Source organism: Gopherus evgoodei, chromosome 8 (genome assembly GCF_007399415.2).
Source record: "Gopherus evgoodei ecotype Sinaloan lineage chromosome 8, rGopEvg1_v1.p, whole genome shotgun sequence".
Taxonomy (NCBI): Eukaryota; Metazoa; Chordata; order Testudines; family Testudinidae; genus Gopherus; species Gopherus evgoodei.
This window is the reverse complement of record NC_044329.1, coordinates 87,646,598-87,670,286: the sequence shown is the minus strand read 5'-3', so window position 1 is coordinate 87,670,286 and position 23,689 is coordinate 87,646,598. Positions and strand designations below refer to the sequence as shown.

The 23,689-nt window shown below is 41.6% G+C and overlaps 1 protein-coding gene across 2 annotated transcripts in view; it reads left to right on the top strand.

Moving 5' to 3' along the window:
- GIPC2 (GIPC PDZ domain containing family member 2) overlaps window positions 1–23,689 on the top strand; it is a 50,956-nt gene that overhangs the window by 13,914 nt on the left and 13,353 nt on the right. For both annotated transcript variants that reach the window (XM_030573953.1, XM_030573954.1), the window contains exons 2-3: window positions 139–324; window positions 8,450–8,630. In XM_030573953.1, coding sequence (XP_030429813.1) covers window positions 139–324; window positions 8,450–8,630 — 367 coding nt within the window. The remainder of the gene's footprint in view (window positions 1–138; window positions 325–8,449; window positions 8,631–23,689) is intronic.

Here is a 23,689-nt window from a genome sequence, read left to right as displayed (position 1 = left end):
AGGATTTTTTGCTCCAAACTCATGGGTAATTCAAATTCAGGAAAACAAAATTCTTTCCACCATTTATTTTCCTATCCTAATGGCTGATGTAATATTTTAAAACTCAAATGTAATTGATTTGTTTTTCCTTCTGTGTAGATCATATTTTGCACTTTGAATACGCACAAAATTGATATGGACAACCTCTTGGGAGGGCAGATTGGTCTTGAAGATTTCATATTTGCCCACATAAAGGGACCAAAAAAAGAAGTGGATGTTCTTAAATCTGAGGATTCTCTTGGGCTTACCATTACAGACAATGGAACGGGCTATGCCTTCATAAAGGTAAATTTTAACAGAATCTTTTATATCTAATGCTCTAAGTTTTATGGTTTTAAGTAATCCTCTAGAACTGGAGCTCTTTTGATGACTGAACATTCACCACAATTAAAGAAAAGCAGCAGGCAATCCTGTGTTGAGAGAGCCCTTAGATTTTTAGTTATTACTCTATTTCTAACCTTTTCACAACTTTCTTAAGTTCCTGAGAAGTTGATGATAGAGCAACTGCTCACTCATGTGACAATGAAGTTATCCTAAATTTCTGTCACTCTTAAAGCCTGTCCACAGCACACATAATGCCCTTCCAGTGCATTAAACTTGCCTTCATTGCACTGTCCCTCTTTATCCTGCTTCTGCAGTTATTCTACATGCATTAGCAAAGTTAATTGGAGTGCAGCTGTGAAGAGTGAAGAGTGGAAGATTGTCTAGAGAGAGATTTTTTTGATCACTGGCTGTTCGGTTCAAAGCCTGCAATGAATTTTGTAAAATATGAACACTGAATTCTCAACAAAACTTTGTATTTCCTAGTATCAACACTTCGACGCTTAAAATTCCTAGCACATCCACTTTGCTCTTTTGGATGTATGCGGACAGATTCCCCCCCCCCCAATGTTTTAAGAAGAATGTTTTAAAGTTCCTCTCTTCCAGCACTCCTAGGAATGATACTCCCCTCTCTGCTTGGCTGGTAGCATGTGGAGAAAGGTGCCAATCACAGGGATTACTGTAGGCTGGGGGCAGATTGGAAAAAAAAAAAGTAATAGTATTCTCCCATGACCCACCAACTCTCTAAATCCTGCTTGTTCGTGTCATAAAAATGAGCTGCTATTCACAGTAGATTGTGTAGAACTTCATAATACACCAACACCTGTCTATACGCAAAAGCTGTATACTTTAACTGTACCAGTATAGTTAAAGCAGCACAACCCCCTTAGTTGCGTGCTGTTATACTGGTATGAATGTGGTTATATCAGGGTGTGTGTATACTTAAAACACTGCATTGGTGCAGCTGCACTGCTGTAGTGCTTTAATAAAGATGTTCTACACCAACAGGAGAGAGCTCTCCTGTCAGTGTAGTTAATCCACATCCCTGAGAAGTGATAGCTATGTCAGTGGGAAAAGCTTTCCTGTTGCCATAGTGTTGTCTACATGGAGGGGCAGGGTGGTGGTGTTAAATCAGTATAACTATGTTGCTCAGCCACGCGGATTTTTCACGCCCCTGAGTGATGTAGTTATATCAATATAGGTGTGGAATGTAGACCAGACCTCAGTATAGCTTATTTCTGTATGCTAGATTGTACAGGTATAAGTCTTGGTAGTCCATCGATCCGATGATGACAAATCTGTGCAGATCATCTGTTGTTGGTCTCATGGTGTGCCCTCTGATGACTATACAAGCTAATTCTAGAGGTGCACATTTTGCTGCAGATGGTGCATGGGAAGTTTGCGGTCAGTGGGTTGTGCGCTACTGGTGCTCTGTGACATCATTCGCGTGCCTCTTGTAGATGCTGGTAGCGGTCTTCCTCAAAGGCGATGCAGGTATTCCTGACTGTTGCACGCCACTGTGTTCTGTCGCTGGCCACGTCCTCAAGGTCCCTAGGTTTGATACTGCTGTACTGCGGATTGTCCTTGTAACGTTTCCGTGGACAACCTCTGCTGGATGCCCTGGGAGAGCTCAGCATACAGAAGCTGGCGGGGGATTCTGTTGGCATCCATGCGGCTGACATGACTGGTCCAACGTAACTGTGACTTCATGATCATCGTTTCGATGCTTGTCATCTGGGCTCTCTCGAGGACCTCAAGATTGGACACTTTGTCTTGCCAGCGGATCTTCATAATGTTGTGGAGGCAGCGCATGTGGAATGCTTTGAGCTGCTTGATGTGACACCTATATAGTGTCCATGTTTCGCACCCGTACAAAAGAGATGAAAGAACAATAGCTCTGTACACAAGCAGTTTTGTTAACATCTGGATATTGTGGTGGTTTAAAACTTTGACACACAGACAGCCAAGTGCCTGGCTTGCTTTGGATATTCGTGCGTTGATCTCTTTATCCAGTGATCCAGCACTGGATATGACACTACCCAGGTATTTAAAGTTCTCCACTACTTTAAGCTGAGTGCCGTCAATGGAGATATTCAGGACAGAAACATTTGATACAGGTGCAGGTCGATGGAGAACTTCTGTCTTTCCAAGGCTGATTGTTAGTCCAAAAAGTTGTGAGGTCTCAGCAAACTTGTTGACAATGTGCTGAAGATCATTTTCAGTGTGAGCCATGAGGGCACAGTCATCGGCAAAGAGTGCCTCAAGAAGGAGTTTCTGCACGGTCTTAGTCTTTGCATTCAGGCGACGGAGATCAAAAAGTGAACCATCGTGTCGGTATTTCAAATATATACCTTGATCCAGATCTTTCATTGCATGGTTGAGGACATATGCAAATAACAGGTTAAATAAGACAGGAGCGAGAACACATCCTTGTTTCATGCCGTTGGTGATGTTAAAGGGGGCTGATGTGGCTCCATCAGACAATACTTTACCTGCCATGCTGTCATGAAAAAGGCGTATAGTCTGGACAAATGTTCTTGGGCATCCAAGTCGTGTTAGAATAGTCCAAAGAGCTTCCCTGTTGATGGTATCAAATGCCTTTGTCAGATCTATGAAGACAGCATACAAGTGCATGTTCTGTTCAATGCACTTCTCTTGTATTTGTCTGACAGCAAACACCATATCAACTGTGCTCCGGCCAGGTCGAAAACCTGTTATACTGGAACAAAAACTGCATGTAGACCACACCTTACAGCTCAGCTTTCTCTTGTTCTTTGAGAAGCACCAAAATGGCTAACAATGCTGACATTTAAATGTCAAAAACTGATTATACTTCAGAGTTTAACACCCTGTTGAGCTGAATGGTAGCAATTTTCACTTGACACAGCTATCATTTCAGGCTGTCTGCAGACTCAGGCAGACACTACTGCATCATTTTCCTTCATCTCACATTTGGAAGGTTTTCTTTGCAGCCTTGACAGCTAGATACTTATTTAAACAAAATTACAGTTTATATTCTGGAACTAAAGATAGCAGTCATCATAGAAAGGTGCAGTCTCACCAAACTGTTGCATATTGGCCTACTCTGGGACCTGGTTTTAGGAGGAGCGAATCCTCTGGTATTGGAAGAATATGAGCAGTGCTTGCAACACTATAAACCCAAGGAAGCTCTGTCCTGGGTTCAATACACTTCTGAAAAGTTATTTTTAGGGCTGTCTAGTGATTAAACAAATTCATTGCAATTAATTTGATAATAGAATACCATTTATTTAAATATCAGAGGGGTAGCTGTGTTAGTCTGGATCTGTAAGAGCAGCAAAGAGTCCTGTGGCACCTTATAGACTAACAGACGTTTTGGACCATGAGCTTTCTTTCGTGTGTGAATACCCACTTTGTTGGATGCAAGTGGGTATTCACCCACGAAAGCTCATGCTCCAAAATGTCTGTTAGTCTAAAAGATGCCACAGAACTCTTTGCTGCATTTATTTAAATATTTTGGATGTTTTCTACATTTTCAAATATATTGATTTCAATTACAACACAGAATACAAAGTGTACAGTGCTCAGTTTACATTTATTTTTGATTACAAGTATTTGCACTTTAAAAAACCCAAAAGAAATAGTATTTTTCAATTCACCTAATACAAGTGCTGTAGTGCAATCTCTTTATCATGAAAGTTGAACTTACAAATGTAGAATTATGTACATAAGAACGGCCATACTGGGTCAGCACAAAGGTCCATCTAGCCCAATATCCTGTCTTCCAACAGTGGCCAATGCCAGGTGCCCCAGAGGGAATGAACAGAACAGGTAATCATCAGGTGATCCATTCCCTGTCTTCTATTCCCAGCTTTTGCCAAACAGAGGCTAGGGACACCATCCCTGTCCATCCTGGCTAATAGCCATTGAAGGACCTATCCTCCCTGAATTTATCTAGTTCTCTTTTGAACCCTGTTATAGTCTTGGCCTGCATAATTGCCTCTGGCAAAGAGTTCCACAGTTTGTCTGTGCATTGTGTGAAGAAATACTTCCTTTTGTTTGTTTTAAATCTGCTGCCTATTAATTTCATTTGGTGCCCCCTAGCTCTTGTGTTAAGAGGAGGAGTAAATAACACTTCCTTATTTACTTTCTCTACAGCAGTCATGATTTTATAGACCTCTGTCATATTTCCCCCTTAGTCGTCTCTCTTTTCCAAGCTGAAAAGTCCTAGTTTTATTAATCTCTCCTCATATGGAAGCCGTTCCATACCCCTAATCAAGTCCACTCAGTCCTACTTCTTGTTCAGCCAATTGCTCAGACAAACAAATGTGTTTACATTTGCAGGAGGTAATGATTGTCCGCTTCTTGTTTACAATGTCATCTGAAAGTGAGAACAAGCGTTCTCATGGCACTATTGTAGCCAACATTACAAGATATTTACAAGCCAGATGCACTAAAGATATGTATGTCCCTTCACGCTTCAACCACCATTCCAGGGGACATGCGTCCATGCTGATGATGGGCTCTGCTCGATAACAATCCAAAGCAGTGCAGACCGATGTGTTCATTTTCATTATCTGAGTCAGATGCCACCAGTAAAAGCTTGATTTTCTTTTTTGGTGGTTCTGGTTCTATAGTTTTCACATCAGAGTGTTGCTCTTATAAGATTTCTGAAAGCATTCGCCACACCTCGTCCCTCTCAGATTTTGGAAGACACTTCAGATTCTTAAACCTTGGGTCGAGTGTTGTATCTATCCTTAGAAATCTCACATTGGTACTTCCTTTGCGTTTTGTAAAATCTGGAGTGAAAGTGTTCTTAAACTGAACAACATGTGCTGGCTCATCATCTGAGACTGCAATAACTTGAAATATATGGTAGAATGAGGGTAAAACAGAACAGGGGACATACAATTCTCCTCCAAGTTGTTTAGTCACAAATTTAATTAATACATTATTTTTTAACGAGCATCATCACCATGGAAGCATGTCCTCTGGAATGGTGGCCAAAGCATGAAGGGGCATACAAATGTTTAGCATATCTGGCACGTATATACTTTGCAATGCCAACTACAAAAGTGCCATGCAGATTCCTGTTCTCACTTTCTGGTGACGTTGCAAATAAGAAGGCGGCAGCAATATCTGCTGTAAATGTAAATTAGCTTGTTTATCTTAACAATTGGCTGAAAAGAAGTAGGACTGAGTGGACTTGTAGGCTCTGAATTTTTACATTGTTTTGTTTTTGAGTGCAGTTATGTAACAAAAACAAATCTACATCTGTAAGTTGCACTTGGGATGTTTGACAAATATTTTCCACTGTTGCTAGCACCTATTCAGCTCCACCTGTGGCAACAACAGTGGGGCCCCTAGTGTAGATAAAACTTCTGTGGCTGCCAGTGCTTTTTAGTACTATGTCATCTAATCAGTACAATAATAACAATCCCTGAGAAAGTTTTAAATTGGAGTCAGCCATGATAGGAAGAAGATTAATTATTTGGTCAATGAGTCTATTAAATAATGGAGAAAGTGGGTAGGTGGAGAGACAAGTCTCCAAAAGGCAAAAGCAGATAGAAAGCTTTAGTGACAGTTTCATTATAAAGTAGAGACATAGTTGAATAAAGAGCTGTATTTAGGGGAATAACTTTTGTCATTAGAGCTTTTCCTTTCATTTGAACTGATTTAGTATTCCATTAGAAATTAATGAGCTCTGTTGTACTAGGTAATCTGTTGATAGTTATAATCACTTCCTGCTTGTAACTACTGACTGTTCTGTATTTAAAAGGGTAAGTTTCTAAAATAGTTGATAGCATGGTCAGATTTTATGGGTGCAGTTGAAAACAATGGTTCTTTTGTTTTAAAATCTAAAGTTCTGCTTTATAATAAAAGCATTAATTTAAATTCAGTATTATGTCACTTTTGCAAAGCTATATTCAACAGTCTGTCACCAATTCTATTATAAAGTCCTATTTTTAAGGGGTTTATAGCTAAATGGGAAGATATATTCTGGAGTGAAACTAATTGTCCATGAGTTATCCCTTGGGGAAGAGAACTTTTTGTAGATGCTAAGGAGTACGTTGTTATAGTATGATGTATGAAGTTATAGGTGTGCAAAGCTGATTATCATAAACTGGAACAGTGTAATTAATTCCCTGTTTTGCACTGAAAATGCATGACTTACCCTTTAAAATGGACAGTAAACCATTTGAAAATTAAGCACTGAATCTCAGTGGCTGTGTCTAGCATAGCCCTGCTTTTTTTTGACAGTCCACCAGAAAGTTGTTATAATTAGCCTGGAATACAAAAGTTGGTTTGAAGTACCACATACATGTTTCCAGTCAGCAACACTTAATTTTTTACCCTGATAATAAGAACACCTGCTTAAGTGAAGAAACTAAGTGGGAATTGAATTTAATGAGATTTCACTGCTAGCACTTTATAACAGGAATGCATGTTGCAGCATTTTGGGCCTGATTCGTTATGTGTAAAACATGCCTTCCTTCCACCCCCATCCCCCACCTCTCCAACAAAGTCTTCTAATTGGCTTTAATCTAGATTTAAAAATGATTTGTGCTATGAGTTAAACTCTGTAGGAAGTTTAAAATTGCCACGTCTTGCAGAACACCATATCCTACCAAGCTTCCCACTGTCTTGCTAGGACACAGGCACACACAAACTGGAAGCAGGCTTTTGAGACAGTTATGCTTCTAGCAGTTGCTCCAGTTCAGATATTTTTGTGTGTGTGTGGGGGGGAATTTCAGTCCCTGTCCTCCCTGGCAGGGACCCCATTCCTGTTTATTCCCCCTCCTTCCCACCCTAGCAGGGACCCTGAGTCTGCCTCAGCTAAGGAATCTCCCCTCTCCACCCACACAATGCATGAGTTGAGTTCTCGGCAGATCCTCCTGTACTTCACCGGGACAAACTCCACGTGCACCAGGTCTCCACACCCTTTGGCCTAGTTGCCCTTTTATCTGGATGGAGGGGCAACTAGGCTAAATTTGAGTTGTGTTGTGACCCCATGCGCCAGGTCACAATGCCACTTGTTGAAATTTGTCCCAGCTGACACTCCATCTGTATGGTCAAGCGTCTGGGTCAAATTTCAGTGGCATTTCAACCACACAGCCCAAGTGATTCTCTGAACTGCCCCGACAGCAGCCATACTGATTTAGTATGGGACCACTGCTTATCAGTGGCTCCCGGTTCCATGAAAACCTTGAGGGAGGAAAATTGTCCCCCATTGGCACCACTGTCTGCTAGGGTAGGTGTTAAAATAGTAGACAATGATATTTTATTTCCTATGTCATCTTGTAAGCTGGATGAATGGATTTATTGAAAATAAACTCAGTTCTCACTGAAATAGTATGTATTTCAGGAGAGGATAGGAATAAATTGTATTATTGTGTTATAGTTTCTCCACCGAAGTAAGAGAATGAAAGATGGGATTCATGCATAGAAAAATTAATACTACAACATATTTTTAATTCATATAAAAATTGGAATTTGAATTATAGTTCTAAATTCTGCCCCTAAAATGTTCTGATAATACAAATGCTAGACATCTTTACATCCTTTAGGATTTTCTATCTTCTATAATTCATTCACCATAAGATGAAAAAAATACTAAGTTCTGTTATAAAAGACATTTTATAAATTTTAGATGTTTTGTTTTCCGTGAGATGTCCCATTAAGAACATAGATTTCATAACTTCATTGTTATCTCACTGGAAATACTGTAATGTGTGTCTGTGGGGTGCACTGGAAGTGTGAGAACATGTGGTGTTCTGAGAGATGTGTGGCAATTTTAAACATACTGTTTATAGTACAAAACCTTTTAATAATCCATCATCTACTTAAAGTTCAGTTTCATTTCTAAAGCAGATTTCAAAATGCATTTTATGCCACATCTAAATGCGATTTTATATTAAATGCATATTAAATATTTTTGAATGCTTGTCAAGGCATGGTACATGAGAACCTCCTGTTCTGAATTCACTGTTAGAATAATAGGTGCAACTATGTTGATATCATTAGAGTTTCACTCATCTGTAGCAGTGCCACCTGTTTATTTTTCCACAATTTTGTTTCTAACTAATATAAATGCTTTTTTATCTGACAGCGTATTAAAGAAGACAGCCTTGTCGATCAAATCAAAATGATATGCGTGGGTGATCATATAGAATCTATAAATGGAAAAAATTTGGTGGGTTGTCGTCATTATGAAGTTGCCAACCTTTTAAAAGGACTGGAGAAGGGTCAGACATTTAAACTAACATTGATAGAGCCTATGAAAGCATTTGGTGAGTGACATGCATACTGTCCACCCCTTGTAAATGAAAATTGAAATACCATGCCTGCATTGTTTTGTTTTGTTTCAAACACAGTGAAATTTATACTAGGTAACCTAGTTGCCTAGAGGAGTTGAAGTGTTTTGTTTTTGAACTATAGGAAAACAAAGTTGAACTGGAAACCTTAAGATGTTAAGACGCTACCTATGGGAGGTGGTCTTTTGCTCAAGTTTCACTATAACTATAGTTCAATTTCATTTGATTTGTGAGCTTTTTCAGTTTTGTGAGCATTTTCAGTTTTTATTTTCTTGCAAATTTCCTTGGAATTTATCAGTGTTTATTACAATGGGTGAAAATCAGTGCAAAAAATTGACTTGACAGTTTTCTAGGTAAATATCCGTGTTACTACTGGGGGAATGGAGAACAGAAAAATATGCAACAAATAAAGAAAAGTAAGAGTATTGGAAGTAAAGGCAGTTTAATGCTGTGGTTTATTTAATGAACTGTACCTTAATACATGCACATTTCCTCTGCATTGCCTAACTTTAATTGACAGCCTTGTATTAACACTTATGCTAATTTATTATTAACATAAACACATCTACCTAATGTACTGGATTTTCTTAACATAACCAGTATTTTCACGTATTTGAGTGGTTTAAAATTCAGGTGAAAATTGTTTTTGTAAAATAATAGTTTTTGTAAAACCCAGGATTTTTGGGGGTAGAAATTAGTAAAAAACCCCAAAACACAGAATCTTTTCTATGTTTCATGTATAGTAATGGGTTTGAACAAGACACAACTGTAGTCTAGTGCTCTATATACATGTAGCGAGTGACTTTCTCTTGTGCCCCAGAGTGACCCCAAACTTAATCAAATCAAAGTGTGGGTCTCTGAGGCAATTTTTATTAAATGTAGGTTGCTTCCTTGATCTTCCTGAAAATTGAAGTCATAGAATCATAGGACTGGAAGCGACCTTGAGAGGTCATCTAGTCCAGTCCCCTGCACTCATGGCAGGACTAAGTATTATCTAGACTGTCCCTGACAGGTGTTTGTCTAACCTGCTCTTAAAAATCTCCAGTGATGGAGATTCCACAATCTCCCTAGTAAGGTTGCCAACTTTCTAATCACACAAAACCAAATATCCCTGCCTGCCCCCTTCCCCGCCCTGTCCCCAAGGCCAGGCCCCTGCTCACTCCATCCCCACTCCCTCACTCACTTTCACCAGGCAGGAGGTTGTGGTGTGGGGTTTGTGAAGACTCTGGTTGGGGGTGTGGGCTCTGTGGTGGGGCTGGAGATGAGGGGCTTGGGATGCAGGAGAGGGATCAGGCTGGGGCAGAGGGTTGGTGTGTGTGTATGCAGGGGGATATGGGCTGGGGTTACAGGCTTCAGGTGGGGCCAGAAATGAGGGTGCAGGAAAGAGCTCTGGGCTGCGGCAAGGGGTTAGGGTACTGAGGAGGTGAGGACTCCAGCTGAGGGTGCAGGCTCTGGGGTGGGGCTGGGGTTGAAGGGTTTGAGGTGCAGGAGGGGGCTCTGGCCTGGGGTTAAGGCTTTTGGAGTGCAGGAGGGGGTGTGGACTTTGGCTGGGGGTGTAGGCTCTGGGGTGGGGCCTTGGATGAGGGGTTTGGAGTGCGGCAGGAGGGGAAGCTCAGGGCTGGGGCAGGGTGTTGGAGGGATGCGGGGTGCAGGATCCGGGAGGGAGTTTGGATGTGGGAGGGGACTCTGGACTGGGGCAGGGGTTGAGGTATGGAAGGGGGTTCGGAGTGCGGGGTCTAATCACCACCCAGGTCCAATCACCACCAACCTTCCTGGTGAAAATCGAAACAAAGAAGTCATTAAACACCTCTGCCATTACCACATTTTCTGTTATTGTTTTTTCCCCTAACCTGTCCTTGGTCTTCCTTTTGCTTTTAATGTATTTGTAGAATGTTTTCTTGTTATCCTTTATGTCTCTAGCTAGTTTGATCTCAGTTTGTGCCTTCGCCTTTCTAATTTTTCCCTTACGTACTTGTGGTGTTTTTATTCATCCTTTGTAATTTGACCTAGTTTCCACTTTTGTAGGACTTTTAAAATTTTTTTAGATCATTGGAGATCTCCTGGTTAAGCCGGGGTGGTCTCTTGCCATACTTCATATGGAATAGTTTGCTCTTTGCCCTTAATAATGTCTCTTTGAAAATCTGCCAACTGTCTTCAATTGTTTTTCCTCTTAGCCCCTGTCCAGACTACCCCGCCATATCGGCGGGTTAAAATCGATTGCTCGGGGATTGATATATCGCGTCTAGTCTAGACGCAATATATCGATCCCCGAGCGCGCTTACATCGATTCCGGAACTCCATCAACCCGAACGGAGTTCCGGAATCGACACGGAGAGCTGCGGACATCGATCCCGCGCCGTCTGGACGGGTGAGTAATTCGATCTTAGATATTCAACTTCAGCTACGTTATTCACGTAGCTGAAGTTGCGTATCTAAGATCGATTTTCCTCCCCTAGTCTGGAGGAGGCTTTAGACTTGCTTCCCATGGGATTTTACCTATCAACTCTCTGAGTTTGCTAAAGTCTGCTTTCTTGAAACCCACTGTCTTTGTTTTGCTGTTCTCCCTACTACCATTCCAGGATCAGTTTCACTCAAGCTGCCTTCCACTTTGAAATTCTCAACCAATTCCTCCCTATTTGTCAGAATCAAATCTAGAACAGCGTCTCCCCTAATAGCTTTCTCTACCTTCTGAAATAAAAAATTGTCTCCAATACATTCCAAGAACTTGCTGGATAATCTGTGCCCTGCTGTATTATTTTCCCGACAGATGTCTGAATAGTGGAAGTCCCCCAAGACCACCAAGTCCTGTGCTTTGGATGCTTTTGTTAGTTGTTTATAAAAAGCCTCATCCACCTCTTCTTCCTGGTTTGATGGTCTGTAGTAGACCCCTACCATGACATCACCCTTGTTTTTTACTCCTTTTATCCTTACTGAGAGACTTTCAACAAGTCTGCCTCCTGTTTCTAGCTCAACCTCAGTCCAAGTATATACATTTTTTATATATAAGGCAACACCTCCTCCATTTTTCCCCGAGTGTCCTTCCTGAGAAAGTTGTACCCTTCTATACCATAATGAATGAATGCTTCTTGCATTCAGCTCCTCTGAGCATTGTATCTGGAATGGTGAGTGCTTTCTGAAAGTTTGTCAGCAGTGCAGATCACTGTAGGCTGGGTCACGTCAGTCCCATTAGGTGCTTGCCCCCAAACTCATCATCCTTCCCATCCACCCCCCACGCCACACACACATGCAGAATGGGTAGCAGGGTTGTTTTACAGAACACACTGATGGTATCTACACAGAAACTTTGTGATTCTTGCACTGGCTGAGGACTCCCCCCATTACCCTTCCAGGTCCTGGGAATGCAATAAGGTTGAGCTGTGCTGTCATGGTTTCCATACTGACAACAGCCTTCGAACCTGTTTAAAAGGGTTAGGGTTCCACAGTGTATATGTTTGCTACAGAAAAGATAATAGAAGCAGAGACTGAGATTCTCTAGTGTACCTGTTTACCTTGGTCTGCCTGTGCCCTGCTATCTCTCTGTGTGCATCCCTCACCCCATGGCAAGCATCTGTGGGATGTGAGGAAAGCAGGTGACAATGCATCAAAGGCTATTAACCCATCTCTGCCCATGCAAGGAGGGAGCAGTGGCTCTTTATCAGAGAATTATTTATATCACTAATCATCTATGTATTATATTTTAACAAGCCATTGAAAATTAAACAGTATACATGTAGCTGAACATTAAAAAAAATTTTCTAGTTTTTATTTCCATTATTTTATTCAAGATTTCCCCATAAACTTTTTTATATGATATTTTTCCATAATAGTAAATAATTCAAAATAAAATGTCGACAGATCATTGATAACCATTGGAATATGCACCCTGAACTCTGGGTTCTCCACCAATGCCTCCGATTTCAGCAGCAAGTTGAAATATTTGTTTTCCAAATCATTGTAATCTGTGACCAATCTAGGAAGACTGTAATGCACCAGTGTGGACACTTGGTGTCAGAATAAGTGCAGTAATTAGACAGAATGAAAGAAACTGGAAGTGTGTTTTTTTTAAGCTTGGTGCTACAGCATCGTAAGAGAGGTAGGGGTTATTACCTCTAAAAATATGTATATATTTAACAAACATATATATTTGTTAATATTGCATATATGTACTTAATAGTGATGCTAAGAATATAGAACATGTTGCAAATGGCAACATGGAAACAATTGATTTTGATATTCAGAATAATTAGTGCAATAGAGATGAGAAAAATCTTCTAGGATACTTCTTGCTCTAGACATGGGGATACTAGCAGATGTTGTTACTTGGAGAGGGCACACTTTCCCCTCCTCCTCTCAATATGTAAAAATGTTGTGTGTCCTATATAGATAATGTTTCTTTGAATTATGGTATTAGGAAATCAGTTTATGGAGGATTTTAAGGAGATATAAACTGCAAATGGAATTATATTCACCACAGCCCATTTGTTTCTGTTTTTTAAAAAAACATATAGCTCCAATATGTAGAAGAAATTGTCAACATAGCCTGAGTTCTTACCACATGGAGCTAGCCTGGAACTTTAGGCATATCCCTGAGCAAGGGAAAGTGTTTAAGCTGCATCACTTCAAGAATAGCTGCAGAAGGCATGGTGACTGGGAGTCACATCAGAGGCCTTGGCTTCACTTGTACCTTATACCGCAATAAAGCCTCCCAGAGCGCTCTACCTTACTCCCCGTCCACACTGGCAAGGCATGCAGAGCGCTCTGATTCCTTGGCTGGAGCGTTCCTGGTACTCCACTTCCACGAGAGGATTAACGGCTGTTGTGTACTGGGTGAGACGCTGCTGCTCCAGCGTAAATGGGGAGTAACTTTATTACGCACTGATTGACCTCCAGAAACTCCCCATAATCCTTTTAACTGAAGTGTCCTCTCTTGTCTTTGTGAACTTTGGACTCGGAAGTGCCATTTTAAAGCTCCGTTTCAGTGGCTGCTTATAAAAAAAACAAACACAGCTACTGTTTGCTTTGAATGAGTGAGAGACAGGCGGGGGTGGGGGGGCTCCGTTTGGAGTGCCGACACCTAACGTTTGCTTGAAGAGAGAGGGGGCAGTGGGTGGAGGTGGGTGGCTGGGGTCCATTTCGGTGAGCGGCTGCTTACCTAGTCTATGAGAAAAAACCAAACAGCTGCTGTTTGCTTTCAGTGAGTGAGAGAGGGGTGGGGGAAGGAGGAGGGTCAGTACTTACAAGGCAGTGTGCTGACACACTCTCAACACCCCAAAAACCCACTCTCTCTCTCCCCCCACACTTCCTGCCACACTCCTCCCCCCATTTGAAAAGCATGTTGCAGCCACTTGAATGCTGGGATATCTGTCCATAATGCACCACTCCCAGTGCAACTGCAAGTGCTACAAATGTCGCCACGCCAGTGCGCTTTCAGCTCTCAGTGTGGACAGAGTGGAGTGCTTTCCCTAGTGTGCTCTCCGAAGGCTGGTTTAACTTAAAGCACGCTACAGCTGCAAGTGTAGCCATACCCTTAATGTCTTGCCTGCTTACACCTTACTCCCAGAGGATGAGGGAAGAAGAATAATTTACCAGCTGCACCTCCTCTTTCCCCGCAAACACACACCCTGGCTCAGTTATTCTGGCTAGTGAGTAGGGGTATGATGGACCCAAGAGGTTTGCTCATTTTCCCACCACTGTGCCCCCATTCCCCATCCAGGAGTGCTGCTCAGGAGAAGCAGTAAGCTAGGCAAACAGGTAGCCTGAGTAAGAAAGGGGTTCTTGCTCTCCCTTGGGTAGGCATATGGTCTGAGTCACAACCTCATGTCAAATCATGAGTAAAGATACTACTGGTGGTAGAGCTAATGTAGGTGTATCCTTTGTCAGGAATGAGAATTTGAAATGTTTCTTGTTAAAGAGAATTTAACTTCCCCCTTGTTACTGCACCATGAGCACAAAAACTATACAGAGGGTTAAACAAATGTGAGTATTAGAGACTGTACAGCACCAGTTTATTAAAATGAGATAAAGTAGAATTAGTGTTTTGAAAAGTGAATTTTAAATTTGAAAAGAAGTAGAAATTCTCCTCACATAATCTGATTCTATAGACTAATAAAGCAACCAAATGGGAACCCATCTGAATAAAATGAATGTAAAATACTGAAGATTCATCTTTTTAAAAGCAAGATTATTAAGAAAATGTCATGGACAGGGAATTCTTTTGAGGAGTAATTCTGGAAGGATAATGATCAATTTTAAAGGCTTTAGACTACAAAATTCCTGGGTACTGTGACTCTACTTTTGCATTTGGAATTATATTTTAATTATATTACAACTTCTTACAACCCCACCCAATTCTGTATTTTTCCACTTTAGTTCCTCATATAATACAGTACATGAGTAATAGTGCTAAAGTGAATAATGCATCTCTTTAGGAACAGTGGTCACTAATTTTATGAAGCAGTTTTCAAGAGAATATGCAAATAGGCTGTTTTTCTTAAAATTGATAACCAAGTTGTTGTGTTTTCCCTATGCATGAGCATATAATAGCATGGATGAAAAGTCAGGCATAAAGTGATGGTGTAAGGCTCCCAAAGGAAAGAATTAAAGTAATGCAGCTTATTAAAGTAATACAAGACTTTTTACAAACTTCTGTAAAGAAGAGTAAAATACATTTTAGATTACTTTCTAGATAGACACCAATGCTTTTTTTTTTACTATATCTTATTATCTTTTATTAGCTCAGTCATATGCTGAAATAATTTATCTTGAAACAGACAGATTTTTAATAACTGAATAAAGGATTTCTTAGTAATAAGTGTGTGACTGGGGTCTAGTGGGGGCCAACTATGGTCACTCAATTAAGGTGAGCTGCAAAGAATGGGGCGGACAATTCCCATAAAGCTATTGGATATTCCAATACCGAGATTTACCAAGCCAGTATACAACAGCTTCTTTGTTACCTTACTGGTTATTCAGAAATCCAACAACACAGTTCCCTTAAAGTGATCCAGCCTCAGGCCTCCATCCAGGTACATACATCAAATATGATGAAATTTTTTTTAAATCTTATTTCATCATATAAAAGAAAATATTCTTCTAATCCCAAAAGATTGGATAATTACCTCCCAGGTTAACAAATGTTTCAGATCTTACCCAAATACATGCTACAGCCAAGTCTTATTAACTAAAATCTAAAGGTTTATAAAAAGAAAGAAAGGTGAGAGTTAAAATTGGTTAAAGGAATCAATTACAGTAATGGCAAAGTTCTTGGCTCAGGCTTACAGCAGTGATGGAATAAACCGCTGGCTTAAGTCAAGTCTCTGGAGTACATCCACAGCTTGGATGGGTCATTCAGTCCATCGTTCAGAGCTTCAGTTTGTTGCAAAGCTCCTCCAGAGGTAAGAAGCAAGACTGAAGACCAAATGGAGAAGATGCAGCTGCTTTTTGTAGTCTTTTGCCATGCAGCCTGTGCTTCCTTTGTTCCAAACACAAGCTGCCCAGCACATGGCTTGGAAGCCTAGAGTTCTGTCCATGGGCATGTCCCTGCATGCCTTGCTGAGTCATAAGGTGTATCTGCCTTCTCTCAATGAGTCAGTTTTGTAGCTGATTGTCCTTAATGGGCCATCAAGCAGGCCAGGCAGTGCTAATGCCAAACTGTCTGGGGGTGTCACCCAGAAGCATAGCACAAGTTTGAAATACAGACGCACATACATATCTATAACTCATAATACAAAGGTGATACAAACATTTAAAAAAGACTATAACATCTGGCAAATTATAACATTTTTTGCAGATATCTTACATGGCATATCTGGTTGATTACTTCATGGGTGTTACCCCAGGAGCAAACATTTGAAATCCAGGTATAGAGCCAATACTTACAACTGTAAATACAAAAATGATACATGCATACAGATAGCATAATCGTAACCAGCAAATCGTAACCTTTTCATAGACATCTTACTTGACAACCTTTGTACAATATTTGCTGCAAATATATAACAGTGGTTGCAACAATTATCTATATGGTCATATTTTAATCAGATAACGTCACAAAGTGTTATCTGGAAATTGTGTAGTCTGATGCATCAACATTTATTCAGAATGTTTGTAAAATTATTTTTACAGTAATTAAAAAATTAAAATTCACTGTTCTGGATAGTTCAGTCTCATTTGAAACAGTCATTTAATATTTTACAATGTGTAATATAAAGTTAGTGAATGGATTTGGTGTTCATGAAAGGTTCTGTGTGACAATTCTATATGCAGTTCAGACCTGTAAACTCCCTGCTATTCATTTCTGAGACTTTCTTAAATAGATTATGAGTTGTGGAAAAGTTTGTAGTATGCCTAAATGAGGACTAGGAGTCAGAGTACCATTTTTACTTGTGACCTGAATGCTGTACTTGTTTCCAGAAGCAAAAGGCTAGTGTAAGCCTACACTGCCACCTACTCTCAATATACAGTATTTATTTTGAGATTAGATAGCTACTGTATCTTCTCCTAACTTGGATTTATAGCTAGTTCTGAGACAGTGTTTTTCTATTTTATTTTGTCATAAATATAGTATATGTGCAGCATTGAACTAAGTACTGTACCTGTAATGAACTAATTTAACACAGAACTAATGCTGTGTATATATTGTATCATATTTTGTGTGTGTATAGATATTCCCAAACAAAGAACCTTCATTAACTCAGAGTTAAGATTTGTCAAGTACATTTTCTTATAATATAAACATTAAAAAGCAAAGCTAATGTAACATTCATACCTGAAACAGTATCACTCTATAAAGCATTAGTGCACTACAATCATGGCACAGCTGCTTCAGTCTTGCAGCTGATAGCACATGGACAGACTGCAAGTGACTCTTAATTAACAGTTTAAAACAGACTCCACATGAATCAGGAATAAAACAGAAGAAGAACAAGACAGTGAAAATGGGCCACAGTTTGGCAGTTCTGAGTTTTAAGCTGTTGGAATACTTTTTCAGCATGTTCTCCTAGCTCCCATCAAACAAAGGAATGAACTGGTGGAGAGAGTGTTTCCAGATTAAGAAGATAGGGAGTCAATTTTTGTACAATCAGCTCTGCGACACCCACATCAGTCAACAGATTAAGGCCAGTTCAGCTGCTTATGGCTTGACAGATCAGAACAATGCTACCAACCTTACAGATAAATTTCTATCCTAAGTGGCACTGCCACTGTGGGGCTGAGACATGCCACATCTAAGAGGCATGCGGCTCATCAGGGAATCCGCTGGCAGGCTGGGATGGTTTGTTTACCTGTAGCATCCACAGGTTCGGGCAGTTGCAGCACCCACTGGCCATGGTTTGCTGTTCCAGGCCAATGGGGGTTGTGGGAAGTGGTGTGGGCCGAGGGATGTGCTGGCCGCTGCTTCAAGTCCCCCCATTGGCCTGGAATGGTGAACCGCAGCCAGTGGGAGCTGCGATTGGCTGAACCTGCGGATTCTGCAGGTAAACAAACCGTCCTGGCCCGTCAGCAGATTTCTCTAATGGGCCATGTGCCAAAGGTTGCTAATCCCTGTTATAGGTGGTCAGCTGGACTTGGACTTGCAGTTCAAGATCAGTGAAAGGAGGCAAAAGACACTCCAAGAGACTGTGGAGTTTGCCACAGAACTTGCCTCTTTTCTTGCAATTATGCACCAGTGAAGCAGCTGCTAGTGAGGAAGATGGAAGCTGGTCACCATGAGTAGGGCCCTACCAAATTCATGGTACATTTTGGTCAATTTCACAGTCAGAGGATTAAAAAAATTGTAAATTTTATTATTTCAGATATTTAATTGTTGTAATTGTAGGGGTCCGGACCCAAAAAGGAGTTGTGGGGTGGGGTTTTGCAAGGTTATTGTTAGGCGCTGCTGGTGACGGTGCTGCCCTCAGAGATGGGCAACTGGAGAGCGGGGGCTGCTGGCCGGGAGCCCAGCTCTGAAGGTAGAGCCACCACCAGTAGCAGAGCTGGGCCCTCAGTCAGCAGATCCTCCCAGCTCTGAAGGAAGAAGCACAGAAGTAAGAGTGATATAGTATGGTATTGCCACCCTTACTTCTGTGCTGCTGCTGGCGGGGTGCTGCCTTCAGAGCGAGGCGCCCGGCCAACAGCCGCCACTTCCCAGCCACCTAGCTCTGAAGGCAGCGCAGAATTAAGAGTGGCAATACTGTGACCCCCCCTGCAACTCCCTTTTGGATCAGGACCCCCAAACTGAGAAACACTGGACTCCCCTGTGAAATCAGTATAGTATAGGGTAAAAGTACGCAAAAGACCAGATTTCACGGTCCATTATGTGTTTTTCATGGCTGTGAATTTGGTAGGGCCCTAACCATGAGTCCTGTAAGTACAGCTCTGTGTCTAATATGTATGATAGAGGGGATTCTAATCTGGCTCAGGACTGTATTAAATGATTAGAACAGATGATAAATCTGGTTGGTAAAATAAGGGAAATTGGCAATAATGTAAAAATTAAAGGAAACAGTTCAGTTAAATGCTGATACCATGACAAATCTGGCCACAAAAAGAAGGACTTCTATAAATTTAAGGCTAGCCAGGACAGACTGTTGAAGATGTCTAGTGAAAGCTTCTCTCTCTCAGTTTGGGAGATGGGGGAGCACTAAACTGAAGGTGGCCAATTTGAAACTGAGCTCCAAGAATGTTAATGATTTCAAAAAGGACAGACTGTTGAAGATGTCTAGTGAAAGCTTCTATCTCTCAGTTTGGGAGATGGGGGAGCACTAAACTGAAGGTGGCCAATTTGAAACTGAGCTCCAAGAATGTTAATGATTTCAAAAAGAGGCAATGTACTTTGGGCACCCAATTGGTGAGGAGGGAATTTTCACTGACTCTCCTTCACCCCACCCACCAAAAGAGGCTGTACAGAGCTTACCAACTTCCCAGACACACTCAGATGTGTAAAGTTTTACAGGGCTCTTCTCCTATCACAGAAGGATCATTTATAGGTTTGCCAATATTGCAAAACCACTGCATAGGACGGGTGAGAAAGGGAAGCCACTTCACTGGCCAGGAGAGCATGATGTAGCATTTTCAGAGTTGAATCAGGCTCTCAGCCTGTACATGTTTCAAAACCCCTTTCATATTGGACACAGATGCTAGTGCTTTGGGTTGGGGGCAATATTGACACAAGAACTCCAGAGACTTGAGAGGGTGATACCTTCTTGCTGCAGGAGTCTGAGTTTTGAGAGAAATTATTGCAAAACCTAATAGGAACTCCAGCCTCATTCTGTACATGTTGCAAGTTTGGAGATCCTTCTGCCTCACTATCCGCCTCAATCAGTGCTTAATTTGTAATGAAGGAGGTGCCGGCGCTCAAGCAATTTTTTTACATTCATAACTAATGCAGCAATCTCAGAGGTGCTGGTTCTCTGAACTGCCAGGCCTAGAAGTGCCACGGCTCAGCTCTGGCACAAATTAAGCACTGGCCTCAGTTGTATAAAATTTTTCTGTTGTATACTTTGTATTACTCAGTTGTTTCCTTGCTTGGATATAACCTATAAACAGCAGAATTGCATCAGAGAGTAGGATTAAGGAAGAAAAGAATACTGACGATATGCTAAGCCTTTAAAACAAACTGTATCATAGATGACTGTAAGCATTCCTGGCAGGAGCGGCCCTAGCTTTTTTGCTGCTCCAAGCACGGCAGGCAGGCTGCCTTTGGCGGCTTGCCTGTGGGAGGTCCCCAGTCCCATGGATTTGGCGGCTTGCCTGTGGGAGGTCCGCTGGTTCCGCAGATTCGGTGGCAATACGGCAACAGGTATGCCGAAGCCGCAGGACCAGCAGACCTCCCGCAGGCATGCCACCGAAGGCAGCCTGACCGCCGCCCTAGCAGGGACTGGCAGGGCGCCCCCTGTGGCTTGCCGCCTCAGGCATGCTTGGAGCGCTGGTGCCTGGAGCCACCACTGATTCTTGGGTTACATTCCAATGATTAAATCTATAGAATGTTTTCATCACTATTTGTATGGGAGGAGGGTTATGGTCAGGACAGAGCATGCTTCCCTGCAATGGCTTTTTAGGTTCAGGAGTCCTGAGGGACAGCTTGCTAGGTAATTGGAGAACTGCAGTGCTATGATTTCACAGATATATGCAGGCCTGGCCATAAGCATGTTAATGCTGATGTCTTGTCCAGCTGGCCTTGTTGGGAGGCTAATTGCAAACACTGTCCCAAGCAGAAGAGCAAGGAGTTAGTTGCTCAGGAGGATGGGTGTGCTGCTTTACTTCTAATTTGCAGAAGTGTCCATGCTCCTGGCTCATCCTCTAGAACAATGGCGATGGGTGGCCCAGAATGGATCCCAGAGCAACTACAATCTTCCCAAAGAGATGACTCTGTTATCAGGATAGCGTGTGATTGGAAAAATCAACTGGAAAGATGATTTTAGCCACCCTGGACTGTACTGTCAACCAGATATGCCAAACTCATGAAAAAAACACAGAAATTGGGCTTGGTTTTGGTTTAATTGGCTTGCGAGTTGTTTTTTTTGGCTTGTTGCTTGTTGTAGCTTGTTGCTTTTTTTTGATTGGCTCCCAGCAAGCAAGGGCGGGGGGCAAGCAAGGGCAAGGGGCAAGCAGGGGCCAGGGATGGGAGCAAGTCAGGAGTGCACAGCAGGCCCACCACAGTCCCAGACTGCACACCAGGGGATCTAGTCACATAGAGCATTGGGGTTCTTATGGATTGGCTTGTTTTGGCCTTGTTTTGAAATAGGATTAGCTTGATTTTTGTCTTATTGTGAAAGTCGGGGGCTTATTTACTATGTGAAAGTTGGCAACTGTGGAGTCAACTCATAATACCACAGTAAAAGCTTTCTGGACACAGTAGGAAAACTTGGAATTTAAAGATGAAATATTATATAGAAGCTGGCATAGGTGCTGGAACTAGGGATGCTGGGGTGTTGCCATACCCTCTGGCTTGAAGTGGTTTCCATCATATACAGGGTTAACAGTTTGGTTCTATGGCTCTCATTACCCCTGGGCGATGAGATAAACTATTGGGTAATGGATATAGGTACTAGCTATTTGTAGCAGATACATTAGAAAAGGTGATTCTGAGGTTATGTCATGATTTTAAAACTGCTGGACATTTTGGGGTTGCAGAAACCTTAGCTAAGGTAAAGGAGAATTTATGTTGGGTACAATGCAGGCTGGGTTTATAAAATTGGTGCTGGAAATACAATGCTTGCATTATAAAGAAGGGCCCCCTAAAACTGGGAGAGCTGCTTTGCAGCAGTATCTTGTGGGGTATCTGGTAATCAATAATGGCTGGTAGCTATGGACCGCTTCACAGAATGGCCTGAGGCTTATCCAATAAGAAATCAAGAAGTTGTAACAGTATTAGGAGTCCTAGTGAATGAATTTTTACCAGATTTGGGGTCCCGGGTGAGTTTCACACAGATCATGGGAGAAATTTTGAATCCAGTGTTTAAAGAGATTTGTAAGATTCTAAGGATCCACAAAATTCTCACACCACAGCATACTCAGAATCTAATGGGATGGTACAAGGATGCAATAGGACTCTGGGGGATTCAGCTGGCTACTTTGGTAGAGCAGTACCAAACAGAGTGGAACAAGCAAAAATTCCATTCCTTTTGATAGTTTATAGGATAGCAGTCATTGAGAGTACACTGTATGCCCTAAGATTTCTCACGTTTGGGCATAAGCTAAGGACGGCAGAAAATTTCTTGTATGGAGTTCCTGAAGAGGAACAAATGGATTGAAACCATTTGGACTATGTAAACACTCTACAATCCAAAACTGAAAAAGTTCAAACCTTTGCTAGGGAAAACTTGATAGCCTCTGATAAGATAAAAAGTTTGTATTATGTAAGTTCATATGGGGAAACTTTTAAAAAGAGGGGACCTGGTCTGGTTACACAATCCTAGAAGAAAGTAGGGTAGGAGCACCCTATATAATACTGGTCCAAATAAATAAAGTGGTGTACAGGAACCAGTTAGATCCCAGGAGTAAACATAGTTACCTATGAGGACCATTTGAGAAGATATCAGGGGAACAAAAGTTCAGCTTGGCTGCTTCCTGAATCTGAGGTTATAGCTGTGGAAGGTAAGGCTGGAAAAGTTGTTACAGAGGTGAATGCCCCATTAAAACAAAATGTGCAGCGTCTGTCTGAGTTTACAAATTCCACAAATGTTCCTCAGGGGCTGATTGAAAGGAAACCTGGAAGAGAAAAGCCCCAAAGAGATTTGAGTGAGAATAAAATTATTTTGAGGATGATGATGTGAAAACATCTTGATAGAAAACACCGTATATATGTAAATAGTCAACCTTGTATAATTTTTAATTTATTTCTTTTCTTTCTGTTTGGGATGGGTTATTGATTATCGTCCTTTTAGGCTTCACTGGGACGATAACCAAAGCTGAGTTGGGGGTGGGGGTGTTCCAAGCTGGGGAAGTCTTGTTATGGGTTGAGTTAAAACCTCCTTGAGATTGATAAGTGTGAACTCGCCCTTCAGTTAACATAATTGTAAACACAAGCCCCCACCTAAGAAAAAGAAGTGTGTGAACCTGCCCAAGTGCTTTTTTCCCCTGGTAAGTGTGGAGGAGGAGGAGGAGGAGGGAAGGCAGAGCACAGAGAAATCAGAACAGAGGGTGACCTGGTGACCACAGTGTGGCCCTGGAAAAAACTTAGAAAGAGATCCCTTGGGTCTGTTGGCGACAGAGGCTTGGAGCTATAAACTAAGAAACTGCTCCTTTTGTTCTTAATTCTGAGTTTGGAGAATTAGGACTTTGTACATAACAAGATTGCATCAAAGAAAATACCAGACTCCATCAATTTCTACTTCCAAATGGAACATCCCCAGACCCTGAACTTTGACTAGCCTCTCAGGTCAAAAAGGGGCTACAATGTAATCCTGGAAAAACGCTAAATCTGTTGAGCAGGGATCTACCTCTTAGTGTGGACCACAGTGCAGGCCTGAAGTCCATGAGAATACTGCCGGAGTGAAAACTGCGTGATTTTTACCAATTCCTAATACTATTTAATGAATAATGATTTGCTCTAGAAT